Source organism: Gopherus evgoodei, chromosome 4 (assembly GCF_007399415.2).
Source record: "Gopherus evgoodei ecotype Sinaloan lineage chromosome 4, rGopEvg1_v1.p, whole genome shotgun sequence".
In the NCBI taxonomy this organism is placed as follows: Eukaryota; Metazoa; Chordata; order Testudines; family Testudinidae; genus Gopherus; species Gopherus evgoodei.
In genome coordinates this window covers 62,573,816-62,591,421 of record NC_044325.1, presented here as the reverse complement: position 1 = coordinate 62,591,421, position 17,606 = coordinate 62,573,816, and the positions used below count along the sequence as shown (strand labels likewise).

Genomic DNA, 17,606 nt, shown 5'->3' with positions numbered 1-17,606 from the left:
TCACCCTGCCAGGAGCAAGGAGAGTGTAGCAGTAGTTCAGTCTTTGAAGGGTAAAAGGAGATTCAGTGTCTATTTCAGAAAGCCTTGTCTAATTCCTTGAGGCTGTGGATAGCTCCTGGTGCAACAACTGTAAAGAAAACAAACTACCAAAGGGGATCCTGCCTGGTGTCAGGAAAGTCATGCCCACAGATTGCAAAACTAAGCAGATTATGATGTTAAGCTCTTGGGAGATTCCATTGTCTCAAATGGGAAAGCATTGTACTGTTTCCCTCAGCGGCTTTGCTAGGATTTATGCTTATATCAGTTGCTCTATCAGTCTCCACATCTATTTCCTGGGTCTGTTTTGCTGTAGCATTGATTCACATCTGATCTTTGTTTTAGAGACCTGACATGCAGAAGAAGCTTACAGCAGCTCAAACTAATGGGATGCCAAATTCTTTTAGTTTGCATTCTTCAAATGGACCTGCAGGTAAAGCTGTAGATGTGGGTGGGACTAAAAGAATGAGGAGGGAGATGTACGTTGCTCGAACATTGAAAGAAGGGGTGCTAGATAGCCCTAGAGAGTGGTAATGGGATCAGAGCCTTTCACCTCTGGGTCACTTGTTTAAATTTTGGACTTGTTCAATAGTGAACAAAAGTTGTAACCATCCAGTCACTCTTCGTGTGTGTGAGTGAAACGAGTGGGTGATTTCACTCCGTTTCCAAGTGTACAACATTATAAAAATCACCATCACAATTAGCACAGTTGATAATCTCAAAAGATAAACCAAAGGTCCAGTGATCATGGAAACAGAACTGTCTTCTTACCCCTAGAGGGGGTCACTCCAGGTCAGAGTAGGGGCATAATAGGTGCAGCAGTATGGATGAAGATTACATTGCCATTGCTTATGCTGTACCGTTCCTGTACTGTGGATAAATAGGGGAGGTCACTTCCCAACATTGATAATGCAGCTCCTTTCACCAGCACTGAAGTCACAAGAAGATAACATTTTGGAAAGGAGCAGAGATATGGTTAAAAGAGAAACACATAACTGAGGGTGAGATAGTTCGTGTTATAAATTACCAGCAGGTGCTAAAGAAATTTCTGTACATTAACAAATTGAGCACCAGCCTTCATACCCTTTCCTCCTTACAGTCAGACATCCAGACCCAGGGAAGGGTTTCCAGATTAAAGCTATTCCTTCATATCCATTCAAGCCTGTGGCACCAGGATTTGTGTGTCATGTGCCGTGGATGTATAGGTCCCAGTCCCAGTCATCTGAAATGAGTCCCACAATGACTGAATCAATGCAAGGATGTAGAATCCTTTTCTCTCAGAAATATATAAACACTAAACTAATTCTCTCATTTACCTTATTTTCACATTGGTCTAAGAAGCCACTGACTTCAGCTGAATTACTCCTGATTATGCTAGTGGTATGAGGGGAGATCAAGGCTACCGTAATCCTCACCAGCATTGGGGGCAGGAAATGTAGCTTGATGGATTTAATGGATGACTTGGTTCTAGTCAGTAACACCTCAGTGTTCCTTACTTATGTTATTTTTTGAAGCATAATTTTGTGAGGTCCTGATTGCCTCTTTCAAAGTTCTGGGTGCATCAAATCCCACTGAAGCCATGTTGAGGGCACTCCACGCCTGGCAAGATTGACCTTACTGAAGTTCTGTTCCATTGTCTCTGTTGAGTGCTGATGAATGTTAGACACTACATTGATCAGCTGAGCTGATCCCTGAGTTCCTTCTGAGGCTTGTGGCAGCTTCTGTGTGTAATGTTTCTCCCCAAACAGCAAAAATGGCAGCAAGGGTATTTGATGCAGGAATATATTCTGCCCCTCTCACAGCATCCCTTATACCAGCGTAAGCAAGAGTGGGAATGGGGCAGAGTCCCCGCTCCCCATTCTCCACTGCACCATTTTCAGCCCAGAGGTAGAGTATGAACAAGAATTTCTGTTCTGGTTTTAGGAGCTATGGCCCTGGGGAAGGAAGAAACTAAAAAAGAAGTTGCAAAAGAAGGTGCAGGTAATTACACCAATATTACTCTAGAGGGCTCAGGGAGAAGGGATACAAAGATAGCTTTAAGCCACCTTTGTGACTCCCCTATCCTGGGCCAACTGGGGCACATTTAGTCATCCTGCATAATTTAGAGTAGCTTCAGGGCTGCTTTAATTTGTGCTCTGCTGCCTATGGCCCCAAGGGGACATTGCAGCAGCTGTGAATAGCTGAAGCACAGCAGCACTTCAGCCATGTTCTAATGCCTCCCAGCTTGCCCTCAACACATTGTACTAGAGTTTTCTGAAGGAGGCAGCAGAGAGCCAGCATCGCCGGTACCCCAGTCAGAGACGCTCCTATGTTAAAGGAATGCTACAGTGGCCAGATCTGCCGGCTTTAAGGCCCGTTTACACTGGCAGAAGCAGCACAAAGAGGGCTACAGGGCACCTTAAGCCCCCCTGTGGACTGAGCTCTTCATCTGTTGATTTAATACATTATTATTTGCCTATTTGTCTGCATCATAATGCTGTGTGATAAAACCAATACTCAATATTAACATCAAAATAAAAATCCAACATGCCGGAATATACCACCAAACAGGGCACAAGGATGAGTTCACCTGCCCTCAGTCAAACTATCCCACTTCCTGCCATCCATCTGCTGCAAATTTCCACACATCACAAAGACGAATAAATTACTCAACAAATAAAGGATATTCATAAATTAAAAAAACATTGTTAGAATGGAGTTATGATTGTATAAGGATGGTTGTTAATACAGCAAATAGCTGAGTCATTACTTTAGAAGGCAACAGTTCAAAGAGCCTAATTTTCTGACTCAAACATTTGTGTTTGCACATTGTCCCTGAATTTCCTCACTTTCAAATGGTCACTAGAAAAGACGGTTACTCACCTTTGTAACTGTTGTTCTTCGAGATGTGTTGCTCATATCCATTCCAGTTAGGTGTGCGCGCGCCGCGTGCACGTTTGTCGGAAGACTTTTTACCCTGGCAACACTCGGCGGGTTGGCCGGGCGCCCCCTGGAGTGGCGCCGCTATGGCACCAGATATATACCCCAGCCGACCCAGCCACCCTTCAGTTCCTTCTTGCCGGCTACTCTGACAGTGGGGAAGGAGGGTGGGTTTGGAATAGATATGAGCAACACATCTCGAAGAACAACAGTTACAAAGGTGAGTAACCATCTTTTCTTCTTCGAGTGATTGCTCATATCCATTCCAGTTAGGTGATTCCCAAGCCTTACCTAGGCGGTGGGGTCGGAGTGAGATATGGCAGAGTGCAAAACCGCTGAGCCAAAGGCTGCATCATCTCTAGATTGTTGGACCAGAGCATAGTGCAAAGCAAAGGTGTGGACCGAGTACCAGGTAGCTGCGCGACATATCTCCTGGATTGGTACATGGGCCAGGAAGGCGGCTGATGAAGCCTGAGCTCTGGTAGAATGTGCAGTGAGATGGCCCGAGGGAACGAGAGCCAGGTCATAGCATGTGCAGATGCACGCCATCACCCAAGAAGAGATCTTCTGGGAGGAGACAGGTAGGCCTTTCATCTGGTCAGCCACAGCAATGAAGAGTTGGGGCGATTTCCGGAAGGGCTTCGTCCTATTGATATAAAAAGTGAGTGCCCTACGGACATCTAAGGAGTGTAACTGCTGTTCCCACCGAGATGAGTGAGGCTTCGGGAAGAAGACCGGAAGGAAGATGTCCTGATTGGTATGGAAGGCTGACACCACCTTAGGGAGGAACGCCGGATGCGGTTGCAACTGTACCTTGTCCTTGTGAAAGACAGTATATGGTGGGTCCACCGTTAACGCTCGAAGCTCGGAGACTCGTCTGGCCGATGTAATGGCTACTAAGAAAACTGTCTTCCAGGACAGGTATAGCAACGAACAAGTTGCCAACGGCTCGAATGGTGGAAGCATAAGCCTGCTTAGGACTAGATTGAGGTCCCAGGTAGGGGCAGGGCGGTGTACTTGGGGGTAGAGGCGCTCCAGGCCCTTGAGAAATCTAGTAACTAAAGGATGGGAAAACACGGAGTGTCCACTCTCCCCTGGATGGAATGTGGAGATGGCCGCCAAGTGCACCCTCAGAGATGATATCGCTAGGCCCTGCTGCTTAAGGAACCAAAGGTAGTCCAAGATAGTGGGGATCAAGACCTGAGAGGGAGTAGTATTCTGCATTTCACACCAGCAGGAGAAACGTTTCCACTTGGCCAGATATGTTCACCGAGTGGAAGGCTTTCTGTTACTCAGGAGTATATGTTGTACCGGAGTGGAGCAGCGTAACTCCGACCTGTTTAGCCACGCAGGAGCCACGCCATGAGGTGGAGGGCCTGCAGGTCCAGGTGGCGAAGATTGCCGTGGTCCTGCGTTATGAGGTCCGGGTGGAGAGGCAGGGTAATTGGACAGGTTGAGCAGTGTGGTGTACCAGTTCTCTCTGGGCCACGCTGGCGCGATCATGATTAGGTGTGCTCTGTCCCTGCGGAGTTTTATCAGGACCTTGTGAACCAGCGGGAATGGAGGGAAGGCATAGAGCAGCTGGTGCTTCCACGACATGAGGAATGCGTCCGTCATGGAGGGGCGGAGAAGCCTTCTGCAGATGTTCCAACGGACCTGGCTCCCCTCAGTATAGGGGACCAGTGCCAGGATGCATATCGGTACCGGGATCAAGAGCGGGACCTGCAACCAGATCGGTGCCGGGAGGTCGACCGAGATCTTGAATCCCGGCGTCATGAATGGCTTCGGGAGGCACAGTGCCTGGAATGGTGCCGTGAACTGAAGCAGTGCCACGGGTAATGAGCCAGTGAACAAGAGTCCAACCGGTGCCGTGAGTCTGACTGGTGCCGTGTAGTAGAATGGTGCCGGGACTGCAATCATGAACGGTGCCGGTCAGCTGCACTGACAGAGGGTGGTCTAATCAAGGTTGGCTTGCCTATGGATTGGATTACCCTCACCGGCGGTGCCGGGGGTAGAGGCAGTGCCGAGTCTGTCAGGGCGATCAGGTCCCTCGCCCCTGAGAACGCCTCTGGCGTGGACGGCATGGTGAGCTCTACCGCGGCACGTGCCTGGGAGCTAACAGGTGCCAGACTCGACGGCCCTTGTGGGACCGGAATCGACGGTGCCGATTTAGTCGGTGCTGCAGCGGGTGTCAGTGCTGGGTGATCTGACTTAGGCATACTCTCTGGCTGCGGTGCGGTCGGTGCCGAAGCAGCAGGAGTCTTGGCCTTTCTCAACCTCAGGGAGAGGGAGTGTTGTTGAGCCGATTTCAGTGCCGGTGATGTTCGGTGCCGTGAGTCCTTGGGCGTACTGGTGTGGTCCGGTGCCACAGAGGCGCTTCTGCTCACCGACTGACCAGCGCTCGGTGCCGAAAGTGGAGGGGCGAGGGCCGCCTCCATGAGGAGCTGCTTAAGCCTGATGTCCCATTCCTTTTTTGTTCTTGGCTTGAAAGCCTTGCAAATAGGACACTTAGCTGTCAAGTGCGATTCCCCGAGGCACTTCAAACAGGAGTCGTGCGGATCTCCTGTCGGCATCGGCTTGTGGCAGGCCGAGCACGGTTTGAAACCCGGTGAACCGGGCATGGGCTCCAGCACCGGGTGCGGGGAAGGGGTTAGTCCCCGAACCCCGCTAACTATTACTAAACTTACTAGTAAAGAAAAAACGTATAACTATATATATATATATAACTATATATAACTATATAGATAACTATATATATATATTTTTTAAAAAGAATTATAACTATATACACGATAACGAACGAGAACTACGAGTAGCTATGGAAGTGGAGGTCAGCTAAGCCGCACTCCACTGTTCCAACGACCGACACAGGCGGTAAGAAGGAACTGAAGGGTGGCTGGGTCGGCTGGGGTATACATCTGGTGCCATAGCGGCGCCACTCCAGGGGGCGCCTGGCCGACCCACCGAGTGTTGCTAGGGTAAAAAGTCTTCTGACAAACGTGCACGCTGTGCGCACACACCTAACTGGAATGGATATGAACAATCACTAAAGTTCAGAACGTTCTTACAGATTCCCAAGCACAAACCATTACTTTCCTTAGCACCCCAATAACCTTTTAACCACAGATTCCAGAGTTCTAGTGACTTGCTGCCCAAAGATAATGGAGTCTCGGTAACATTTCCCTCACACCCTTCCCCATAACCCTTCATCTCTCCTAAAAGCCATTAGCAAAACTCTTTCCTCACGCCTTGGAGGGGATGTCATACATTAGAACTAGAGGCCATTATTCCCCAGACAGTGTACGACTATACTGGTCATAATTAGGGCCCTACCTAATTCATGGGCCATTTTGGTCAATTTCGTGATCATAGGATTTTTAAAATAGCAAAATTTCATGATTGCAGCAATTTAAATCTGAAATTTTACAGTGTTGTAATTGTTGGGGTCCTGACCCAAAAAGGAGTTGTGAGGGTGTTGCAAGGTTATTGTAGGGGGGAGTTACTGTATTGCCACTCTTACTTCTGCACTGCTGCTGGTGGTGGCGCTGCCTTCAGAGCTGGGTGCCCGGACAACAGCCATTGCCCTCCAGCTGCCCAGCTCTGGGACCCCCCTAAAATAACTTTGCGACCCCATCCCAATATTTTCCAACTAAAATTTGTCCTAGCTTGTGGGACAGTTAATTTTGTGAATTTGTCTTGTGCCTCATGACATCCTGATATGTCCCAACACAATTAGGATGACCATCAGGACAAAATACAGAACTGGCAGCTCTACGGGCATGTACCCAGACCATGAATCAACCTGTTGCTAACTGACCTTGCAGTTACCCTGATGAAAGGGAGGAGGTGCTGGAGGCAGTGTTGAAAAACAGCCTGAAACAAAAGGAAATTAGAGTATGGAAAGAATGTCTGCGTGAGAGATGTAGGTAGGTGAGCTAGATAGCCAGCCAGGACACTTTTTATATTGTATTTTAGAGCTCCAAACAGCCAGCCTTGAGGAACTGCAGAAGATGAAGCTTTTTATGAAGCTGCTGAAGAAACAGGAGAAGGAGCTGAAGGAGCTGGAGCGAAAGGGAAGCAAGCGCAGGGAAGAGCTGCTGCAGAGATATTCAGCCCTGTTCTCAGAGTTGGTCACCCAGTGTGGCAGGAAGAAGATCACATGCCCTCGGAAAACCCAGAAAAAGAAAAGGTAAAATACAGCATAAGAAGTCCCCAGATGTGCTGCATGGCACTCAGGCCTTGCTGACTGCACGCACAAGACGCGCAAAGTGCTTCTCTCAGAGGAACACAAATGAGCCACACACTTCCCCTGTCTTCATGCCTACCCTCCAAAAAAGAGGCATGGAGGGGGTTGCCTTCCACATATTTCCATAGGTGTGCACATTCGTTTCTGAGAGGTGTACGGGAGGACTCTTTGATATGGTGCAACACGTAGAATGGATTACCTTCTGTGCTGCACTTAGCATTCCTCCTGTGTTCCTCCTGTTAACAGGAGTTTGACTGTAGAGGAGGTCAGTGCAGAAGGGAATCCAGCAGAGATGGCAGAGAACGCTGACAGCCGAGTCTTGGAGCTGAAGGAGAAGCTGGAAATGGACCTAAAGCAAGTGTGGGAAGAGCAGTATGATGGGATTCGGAAAAAGAAAGAGCACTATGCCACAGAGGTATGGACTGCATGTGTACTGCACCTAGGCACTCACAGACTGCGGGTGGCCCACAGAGAGTGTCACCAACCAGGTTACACCTTCACTGACTGCTACCATTAGAGCATTGCAGATGCAGCCAGGCACAAGAATGCCCAATGACACAGCCCTAGTCACCAACATTGCTGTATCCTTGCAGATGATATGCTGGAATAAAGCCGCTCCAGCATGTTTCACACCAGCCATAATCAAAGCAATGCCTATAGATGCAATGCCCGCACACAGCATGCCCCCCAGGCTGAGTGCTACTCATGGGGCCTGATCTTGTTCCTGTTGGAATCAGTGTATTTTCTGCATCTGACTTCAGTGGAACTAAGATCAGGTCTATATACGTGGTGCCATCAGACACAACATATCCCACAGAATGCTTTGGTAGACACAGTGCCCTCAGACTCATCATCACTCACAGGGAGAATGACAGCCAGAGAGACTATACCTGAAGATAGGGCACTGCCCAAATCTAGTGCTAGCCAACGAGTCACCCTCAGCTCGATGACTGCCCACCAGTACAGTGCAACCCAGAGCCCCAGTGTAACAGAGGCACTTGTATCTGCCCACACAAACTAAAGAGTAGGAACATACACACATGGTACACCCTACAAATATGTGCTGTGACCCACAGGGATAGCTCTGGTGCCCTGATGCACTCCACCAACACAGCTTGGCCCACATACTCAAATCACAATTTACAGACACAGTGTGATATTTCCAAAACCATGCTGATTAATTGACTGCTGTAAGTAAGTGAAGGGTGAAGTCAATGGCAGGAGAGATAAACCTGAGTCGGTTAGCTCCTGACTGTGTACTCTTGTTTGATTTTTTTGTTTGTTTGTTTTTTTTGATCCCTTGAACAGCAAATTGCCAGACTAATAGAAGTAGCAAGGGAGAAGCAGGCAGCTGAGCTGAAGGCATTGAAGGAATCATCAGAAAGGTAAATTATGATCATTTGAATAACAAAGTAATAATAGTATCGCACTTCATTGGTAGATCACAAAGTGCTGTACTGAGCTGGGTAAGCATCACTATCATACAAACAGGCGAACTGTGTGACTCATCCAAGGTCATGCTATGAGTCAGCAGCAGAGATGGGAGGACAACTCTGGTCTCCTGACTTCCAGAATGGTGCTCTGTGTTGCACCTCGGAGCATAGTAGCAATGAAGTTAGAGCTGCTCTAGCTGGTCAACACTCTGTTTTATATAGATAGCAGCTTGGGATATTGTACAGCAGGTAAAATTGTCTGCAAGATGATTGTAGTTTGTGGATCTAGGCATATGTACATTGCCATACTGGATCAGACCAGTGACCTCCTAGTCCAGTGTTCTTTCGCCACCAGTGTCCAGTGCCAAATGCATGAGAGGAACATGCAGGAAATGCTTCAATGGATGTTTATAATTTTTGTGAGGGTAATTAATCATTAGAACAATTTACCAAGGGTTGTGGTGGATTCTCCATTATTGGCAATTTTTAAATCAAGATTGGATGGTTTAAAAGATCTGCTATACTTCAAAATGAATTATTTTGTTATATATGAGATCTGACTAGATGATCACAATAGTCCCTTCTGGCCTTTGGATCTATGAATTTATGGAGTAAGATGCTCAGAGGGGAAATTTCTTCCTACCCCAACCAGGCTTATGTCCTGAAACATGAAGATTTATAGACCTTATATTTTATCCTGTTTAGTGTAATTGACGATATTTGCATTGTCAGTATAAATGTCTGACTCCTACTAAGTTCTGGGCTTGGATAGTATCTTCTAAAAATGAATTCCATAGGTTAATAATTACATGTTGTGTAAAAAGTGTTTTTATTTATCAGGTTTAAATTTACTGCCTTTAAGTTTCACAAAAAGAAATCCAGGTCTTTTTCTTGAATGGTTATGGTTAAATTAGAACCCAACAATGTGTACGAGTAATTCAAATTGTACATTATCTCACATTTTTTCCAACACTAAACTGTATCTGCTCTCTGAAGTTCTTTAGTCTTTTTTAGTCTTGACTAATACATAATTTTGTGTCACATGCAAATGTTGCCAACTAACTATTCAGCATATTTTCCAGATCATGAATAAATATATTAAACAACACTAGTTCTAGTACAGAACATTGGGGCACCCAGTTCTTAATCTTTTGCCATGTTGAACATTAACTGTTTAGTCTTATTCTTTTTTGTCTCTTAGTTTCTGATTCAGTTGCCTCACCCTATAACTACATAGTTTCTTTAGTAGACTTTTTGAGTGATTTTGTTAAAGCTTTTTGAAAGTGCAAATAATAGCAACCAGTTCTCCTTTATCCATTATTTTGTTGACATACTAAGCCATGTACATCTAGATGTTTTTAATTAAAAGCAGAAATATACTTTCCAACAAATTTTCCTAGAACTAAAGTAATGCTCACTGGCCTCTAATTCCCAACATCACCCCCATGCTTTTTTAAAAGATGAGCATATTTGTTATCGTCAAGACCTCTGATATAGTAGCTGAGTTTAATGGGAAATTAAATTTTTTTGTGACCAGCTCAGCCATTTCATTCATTCTAAAGGTCCTTTGTCCCTCTTGGATGAATACCATCCTGACCTGGAGAATTTTTGCTTTTGAGCAATTTATTCCCTAGTGGGCCTGCAAGACCCATCAATTCACTTGCACGTTTCCTATTTCTGATATACTGAAAGAATTTCCTGTTATTTGTTTTTGTCTTTGCTATTTGCTCTTCAATTCCCTGAGCCTTCCTAATTTCCATTTCACATGTTATCTGCTATAGGTTATGCTCCTTTCTGTTGACTTCATGTGGGCTGGATTTCTACTTTTTCACAAATACTGGTTTGACTCAAATATCCTCTTTTAACTTTCCCACATCATCGTACAAAGCCATCCTGCTTCTTTTTACTTAGGGTTATGAGTACTTTTTGTGTCTCTAATCAATCAATACTCTAGCAGAGACAAGTGTAGCAAAGTGTTAAGAGTATTCAGAATGGATTTGCATGATGTAACCCAGGTATAATGTCTATGTGTATTTTGTCCTAGCCCCCTGAGATCACTCACCTCGGGTAAGGTACATTTTAAATCCAGTAAACAAAGGGTCTTATTTTAGATCTCTTCTGAAATTTTCCCTTGCTACCAGGTTTGCCTTTCTTGTATGAAAAGCTCTCCAAGGTATGTGTTTTTAGAAACCAGTTGCTCATATACAGAGAGTGTCTGATGGTTATTGGTCCCGTCATTCATGACATCTTCATCTCTGCAGTGATACTAAAGAGATAAAGAAGAAATTGGAGGCAAAGAGACTGGACCGAATCCAAGCCATGACTAAGAGTACCATTGACAAGACTGCTCAGGAGAGGTACTGGATGGAGATCCTAGGGCTTGGTCTACACAGAACAGAGAACAATCCCAGGCAGAGAACTCCATTGCACTATGGTCTTTATCACCACTAGGCACTCAGTAACCACCACTAAATTGGACATGGAAGGCAAACCCATATACCTTGCTCCCTTATCAGCCTAAATTTCAGGTACTCTCACAGGATGGTATTGCTCCAGCTTTGGTCTGTCTTCATGTGGGCTGGATTTCCATCCCTCTCCCTGTTGCCATCACCTTCTGGTAAACAGGCACACATGCTCTGAGAGGACAAATTTCTAGACACAGTAGTAAGGGCACTGCTGCAGTCTGCATTCAGCTCTTGCACTGCTCTGCAGCGCCTTCCATACACGTAGTGTTATAGGGGAAGATCAGCTCCACATAGTACAGCTTCAGTGGTTTGATCCTGAAAGGAGCTGACCACCTGCAATTCCCTTTGAAGTTAGTAGGAGCTGTGGATGCTCAACGTCTCTCAGAATCGAACCCAAAGAGTCCGTATGAAACCCCCCTAAGGTCATTACAAATGGATAAAAGCGTTCTGCTGTAGTTCTTAAGGCTGGAAAGCCTTGACTAGAGCCATGTGCTTGCATGGAGAAGAATCTCCCTATGGACTTACCACAAGTTGGTACCTTTATTTTGGTGTTTTCCACTATCCTAGAGGCTCTGCTCTCTTATTAATCTTAGTCTCTTAATCATTAAGGTAGCAAAGAAGCCTCAATATCTTCCAGACATTTCAGTTTTTTCAGATGAAGGCTGGGAATGCAGCCTTTGCCTAACATTCCTTACCTACGCTACACATTTATATACAATGTAATATCCTTCCTGGTTATAAATACAATTCAGTCTTTCTATATGAACCCTATCTTAAACATGAGAATTTATGGTAATTTTACTGACATTGATTAACTGGTGCCTTGGATAAAGATAACAGATAGACAGGATTTGTTTTTACTAATATCTGCTGTTGTTGTGTTTTTAAAGATTAAAGAGAGAAATTAATAATTCACACATTCAGGAAGTGGTGCAGATGGTCAAACTGGTAAGTGTCTCCGTGGAAACCTTCTGCAACATCTTTGTTCTCTCCAAGGTGGTATTTGTTGTCTTGTGTACATACTGTGTGCGCGTCACTGGTTTGTGCAAACATTGAGCTCTCTTAAGTATATAGTCCTGCTGCACTGGATCCTCAAGGTATATGCAGATCCAAATCTTTAGTGACTATGCTTTCTGTGATAGTGTGATGACAGCTATAATCTTGCTAAGGATTGTAGGTCCTTCCAGCTGGAGACAGTGCATCACAAAAAAGAGATTTCTCCAGGGTTAGGAGAGATTAAAGAGAGATTAAAGAGGCTAGGACTCTTCAGCTTGGAAAAGAGGAGACTAAGGGGGGATATGATAGAGGTATATAAAATCATGAGTGATGTAGAGAAAGTGGATAAGGAAAAGTTATTTACTTATTCCCATAATACAAGAACTAGGGGTCACCAAATGAAATTAATAGGCAGCAGGTTTAAAACAAACAAAAGGAAGTTCTTCTTCACGCAGAGCACAGTCAACTTCTGGAACTCCTTAGCTGAGGAGGTTGTGAAGACTAGGACTATCACAGCGTTTAAAAGAGAACTGGATAAATTCATGATGGTTAAGTCCATAAATGGCTATTAGCCAGGATGGGTAAGGAATGGTGTCCCTAGCCTCTGTTTGTCAGAGGGTGGAGATGGATGGCAGGAGAGAGATCACTTGACCATTGCCTGTTAGGTTCACTCCCTCTGGAGCACTTGGCATTGGCCACTGTCGGTAGACAGATACTGGGCTAGATGGACCTTTGGTCTGACCCAGTACGTCCGTTCTTATGTTCTTTTGTTCAGGGTTCTGTAAATCCACCTAGCAGGATGCTGCAGGGTAAGAATTATCTAGCATGGCTATTCAGAGACATGGCTTTATGTCCCAGTATTGCTGGGATTATTCATGTGCTTAAAGTTAAGCATGTGTGAAAATCTTTGCAAACATGGGGCTCTTCTGAGCACACTTCCTACAGTATGTGGAGGAGCATCAGTTGTGATGAGCACATCCAGCCATGATATATATTGTGTGTTCATGCAATAATCTCCCCACCACTGTAGGTCATCATCAGCTTTTGAACACAGCACCTTGAGCACTAATGGAGTAACTCCAAATAGTAGAGCTAGACAGGGATGTGACACACACTTTATAAGCATGTTACATACAGCTTTGGCCATACTGAACTTTCTCTGCAATGTTTATACAGCTCCGCTAAGAAATGTCTCTTTTAAAACTTAAATTTGTTTTTTTATTCCTTGAAGATGACAGAAAAGATGACCAAGTATCTGGAGAAACTGGAAGAGAAGCAGGCAGGTTGTTTAGAACAGATCAAGGAGAAAGAAAGCCAGGTAAAGAAGAATCCAGGATTTAGTATGGTCACTCTGTACAGTAAATCCAGGACTTAATGTGAAAGCCAGTCCTCTTTATGAACTCCCTTCTGATAACACCACCCTGTATAGTATCAGTTCCATGTACACATATCGCATATGATTAGTCTCCACTTCAGACACATCCCATACAAGTTATACAGAAATGGTATGATTTGGAGAACATGAAGCTTATCTCTAGGTCACTGCATCAATGTCAACCTATGCAAGTTGATAGAGACCAAAAATTATTACTATCTGGAATGCTTCTTGATGGCCAATGTGAAGTGAGTTAGTGATCACAGTTCAATTTTTCAGCAGACTATGGTACAAATATAAAAAATACAATTATAACTGGCACCCCTATTACAGTCCCCACCAGAGAGGCCAAGATTGCCTCAGCTATGGACAATAAATTGCCCTCTCCCGTCATAAGATGAGCCTCCCAAAACAGGATTGAGACATGGTGGGACTCTGATGAGAAGTTTACACAGTCACTGCCTTAATGTATGTGTTCTGTGATTAAAGAATTTCAGCCTCCACTGCTAAAATCCCAGCCCTCTCAACAGCACTAAATTCACTTTTCAAATTAAGAATTCTATAAAAACCCAGTTTGGAACGAACTTTACATTGCTTCTTCTGTGTTCCAAGTGTGACACCAGGACACATGCCTCTCATTTACTGAGTGACTGATTTTTTTTTCCTATTTGCAGCTCCAGAAGGAGGCCTTGGCAGAGTATGAGGAGAAAATGAAAATTCTTAGCATGGAGGTACAAGATTTGGTAAGGAACTGTGTGAAGGTCTGCTTCCCTCTGGAGGCTAATATCAAGAAGGAAGAAGCCCTGAACACTAGCAGTGAAGAAAAACAAGGCTATAAGGACCAATCAGAAGGAAAGGTACCTGTAACTGAGATATCAGGGCTTGAGACATCCAGGCCTGAGACCTCCATAGCTCAGACCCAAAAAGTTGAGTTGTCTGACCAATATCGGGAAAGCAGATTATGAGAGATGCTTCTCCTAACCTTATTCTGCTTCTGGAAGCTTATTTCAAACATTAATAGGGGCTACAGTAAAGCTATGGACATGAAATAAACTTAATCTACTCAGAAGACTACCCAGCCAGGGAAGTTCACCAGAAACTTACTACTTTCTTCGCTGTCTTTCAAAATATGGAAGAGAAGAGATTTTATGGGATCACCCGTAGATGGGAGGTTTGGTCTGTAGGAAACACTTTACCTTCCTCTCCAGTTTAGTGTCACACTACCAAGGCTCCCTCCCTCTGGGGGTCCCCTGGGAAGGCAGATCTGCACTGCATATTGCTAACGCTGTTGCAAGCACCGCAAAGCATTTTGGGGAGGGTCAAAGGTGTGAGTGTGGAGTGGAAGATTTCTTTGCAGGCTGTGAGAGGGACTGGGCTGTGGGGGTGTGACATTAGCAGCAGGTATTTCAGGAGCATTAGTGGCTTCATGACTGGCAATTCTGACACAGCTTGCTTGTCTTCATTATCTCAGATTTCATCAAATTTGGTCTGTTTATAGGAGGCCCTTCCACAAACTAGAAGCGAGTTGGAATGTCACTTTAAAAAACCTCATGCCATTAGTGCAACATTTTCCCTCTCTCAAACAGACTAGTGCTGTCTCCATGGATTTCTCCTATTGGCAGAGGAAAGAAGAATCTCAAAGGGCATTAAGTTGGTGTTCACACAAGATTTTAGATAAATTGCAGTGGAAAAAAACCCCTAGGAAATGGAAAGAGAGTACTCTATGATCAGTTTTCTAGATTTTTTTAAAATGTCTTCTTTTTCCTAGTGACTACTTTTCACTTCTGCTGTATCTTTTGGAAGCTGGTGGTTCTACAGACAGGTTTTATGGGACCCATTTAGACTTGGGTTGACCCCTCATAGAATGTATAGACAGAAAATCTGTAAGGGCTTTCTAATACCTGTAGAAATTATGCCGAGAAATGCACAATTTCTCCCATTTATTACTATACAATAACCTAAAGAACTCCTGTCCAATTCTCTGTGGACATTCCATAAAGTTTTCTACAGAGCCCCATCAAGATTCTCTAATGAAGCTATGATAACTCCACATTTGGGGCCCTTATAGAAGCATATAGTCACAATTTTGAAAACTTAATTTATTTTAAGGGTAAATAAACAGCGTTTCCATGAATGTTCCTCATAACATAAGGCCACCTGTTCCCTTGGCTGGCCTACCAAAACGTACAGCAATTTGTTTCAAAACCTGCCTCAAAATTCTGTGCGCAAGCTAAAACCTCCTATTCACTATGCGTCTGTACCAATGTATTAGAACAAAAGCTCGGCAAACTCTCCTGCAGGCGGTGCAGTCTGAAGACATATACAGTGTGGGAGGAATAAGGGAAGAGAAACTCCTTCAGTACATACGCTACACAGGAGGTTTGTGGCCTTTATCTCAGCTTGCTAGGGGCTCGAGGAGGTTTTTTATGCTGTTTACACTTTGGCACACATGCTGCCATGCACTATGTGTAACAGTGCAGTCTGTAGAGTCTTCCCTACAGTAGCTGCAGATTCCTGACTTCCTCAGTAGTTATTTCTAACTGTAATTGCAGACTGAAGGGCATAATACACATCTTCAGTTACACAGCTTAATTCTGAAGTATGTTAGTTCTGATCTTAAGACTTCCTGCATTTTTGACTGGAAATGGGAGTATGTGACCCTTAGATTGTCTGAGACCTGGTGTCCATTTGCTGCTGCTGCTCTTGGGTAATACCCAAAGATGAAAGTAAGCCAGTCTGGTATGGTATGGCATACCGGCAAGAGCCGCTGCACTGTGCTGGACCAGACCGGCTTCTCTGGCGATGATTTAAAGGGCCCAGAGCTCCAGCTGCTGCAGGGAGCCCTGGGCCCTTTAAATAACCGCCGGAGTTCTGGCAGCCGAAGCACTGAGGGATAGCAGCTGCAGGGCTCCGGCAGTGATTTAAAGGGCCAGAGGCTCTGGGCCCTGCAGGGAGTCCTGGTCCCTTTAAAGCACCGCCCAAGCCCCACTGCCGGAGCTCCAGCAGCGCTTTAAAGGGCCTGGGGCTCCCTGCAGCGGCCAGAGCCTCTGGTCCTTTAAATTGCTGCCAGAGCCCCGCCACCACTACCCCACAGTGGCAGAAGCACCAAGCCTTTTAAATCCCTGCCCAATCCCAGCTGCCAGAGCCCCAGGGTCCCGGCAGCCAGGCTCCGTCAGGGATTTAAAGGGCCCAGGGCTCCCTGCAGTGGCAGGAGCACCGGGCCCTTTAAATCCCCACCCAAGCCCTGCTGCCCCAGGGTAGCAGCAGCAGGGCTCCCGCAGTGATTTAAAGGGCCTGAGCTCTGTGGCAGCTGGAGCCCCGGGCCTTTTAATTCACCCCTGAGCCCCAGGGCTCACAGCTGCCTCTGTAGCTGGTAGCTCCAGGATGATTTAAAGGGCCTGGGGCTCCCAGCCACAGCCGGAGCCCCAGGGCCTTTAAATCTTGAAAGGCCCCACCTCTTCTGGTTGAGCCCACACCTCTTCTGCTTGAGGCCACACCCCCGCTCAGGACTCCAGCGTACCAGTAAGTTCTTTAAGTTACTTTCACCCCTAGGTAATACAAAGCTTTCTAGCATACGGTAAACAAAACCAAACATCATGGGCCATATTCCCAGTTACTCATTTCTGCGCGTGGGGCAGGAGGAGGGGGAGGGGGGAATGTGTGGAAGGTGACCTTTGCATGCCCTGTATTCTACGACTGTTCAAGGCCCTGCCTGGTCCTCAGTGTAAATTCGAGCAACCTCCTCAGCCTCTGGATGCTGGAAAGCATAGAATAGCATAGTTCAGTGCACGCTTGTCATGCCCCCTCTTTGCCGACACAACCCCTACACCAGGGACTGGGACAGTGCTAGCAAATAACCCTAATGCCAGTTCTACAATGGCTGTTTCCAGGATTTCTGCATGCTTGCCGCCAATTCTTTTCCTGCTCCGTACAGCAATGAAGTGGGATTTATGAACACTGCTGATTTGCTACACGTTATCTTGTGAAAGCAGTGCAGCTGATGCTATTGGAAGCAATAATCTTTACATTATTACATGATAACGTGTTAATGCTACTGCATTTATCTCTTGAGAAGTCATTCAGCCCCGCAAGTCATTCATTTGGAAACAGTGAGACTTAATGAAAGGAAGTGGGAC

General features: G+C 45.5%; 1 protein-coding gene across 7 annotated transcripts in view; it reads left to right on the top strand.

Annotated features, from left to right (window-relative positions):
* The window catches only part of PLCB2 (phospholipase C beta 2), a 70,870-nt gene extending 54,151 nt beyond the window's left edge, over nucleotides 1–16,719 (top strand). For 6 of the 7 annotated variants that reach the window (XM_030559454.1, XM_030559455.1, XM_030559452.1 and 3 more), the window contains 9 exons: nucleotides 382–469; nucleotides 1,960–2,016; nucleotides 6,931–7,144; nucleotides 7,448–7,616; nucleotides 8,510–8,586; nucleotides 10,896–10,991; nucleotides 11,990–12,047; nucleotides 13,327–13,413; nucleotides 14,145–16,719. In XM_030559454.1, coding sequence (XP_030415314.1) covers nucleotides 382–469; nucleotides 1,960–2,016; nucleotides 6,931–7,144; nucleotides 7,448–7,616; nucleotides 8,510–8,586; nucleotides 10,896–10,991; nucleotides 11,990–12,047; nucleotides 13,327–13,413; nucleotides 14,145–14,435 — 1,137 coding nt within the window. In that variant the 3' untranslated portion in view covers nucleotides 14,436–16,719. The remainder of the gene's footprint in view (nucleotides 1–381; nucleotides 470–1,959; nucleotides 2,017–6,930; nucleotides 7,145–7,447; nucleotides 7,617–8,509; nucleotides 8,587–10,895; nucleotides 10,992–11,989; nucleotides 12,048–13,326; nucleotides 13,414–14,144) is intronic. The other variant, XM_030559456.1, reaches the window with a different exon arrangement.
* The last annotated feature ends 887 nt before the right edge of the window (nucleotides 16,720–17,606 follow it).